Genomic DNA, 218 nt, shown 5'->3' with positions numbered 1-218 from the left:
TCAGGGCAGCTAAAGATAAAAGAAAAACATATCAACAGGAATTAACCTTGACAATTCCTGTTATGGTGATCATGTCCCCAGGAACACAAGAGTCAACCAGGTCTTCCCTCACTTCACACTCTACAGTCCGTGGAACTCGTCCTCCTTCCCTCTGTAAGAGATGACCATTGGTAAGGATTCAAATCAAATGTCTTTTCCCTCTGTGTATAGAAAGATCT

General features: G+C 42.2%; 1 protein-coding gene across 1 annotated transcript in view; it reads right to left on the bottom strand.

Moving 5' to 3' along the window:
• Positions 1-218, bottom strand: part of LOC119592990 (DNA helicase MCM8-like) — a gene marked incomplete in the record, with an annotated part of 8,903 nt that overhangs the window by 6,150 nt on the left and 2,535 nt on the right. The window contains 1 exon segment of the mRNA XM_037941874.1: positions 47-151. Within this exon segment, the coding sequence (XP_037797802.1) occupies positions 47-151 (105 nt within the window).

This window comes from Penaeus monodon, chromosome 31 (assembly GCF_015228065.2).
Source record: "Penaeus monodon isolate SGIC_2016 chromosome 31, NSTDA_Pmon_1, whole genome shotgun sequence".
NCBI classification, from domain to species: Eukaryota; Metazoa; Arthropoda; class Malacostraca; order Decapoda; family Penaeidae; genus Penaeus; species Penaeus monodon.
The sequence above is the reverse complement of the archived record's forward strand: the minus strand, read 5'-3'. Positions and strand labels throughout refer to the sequence as shown.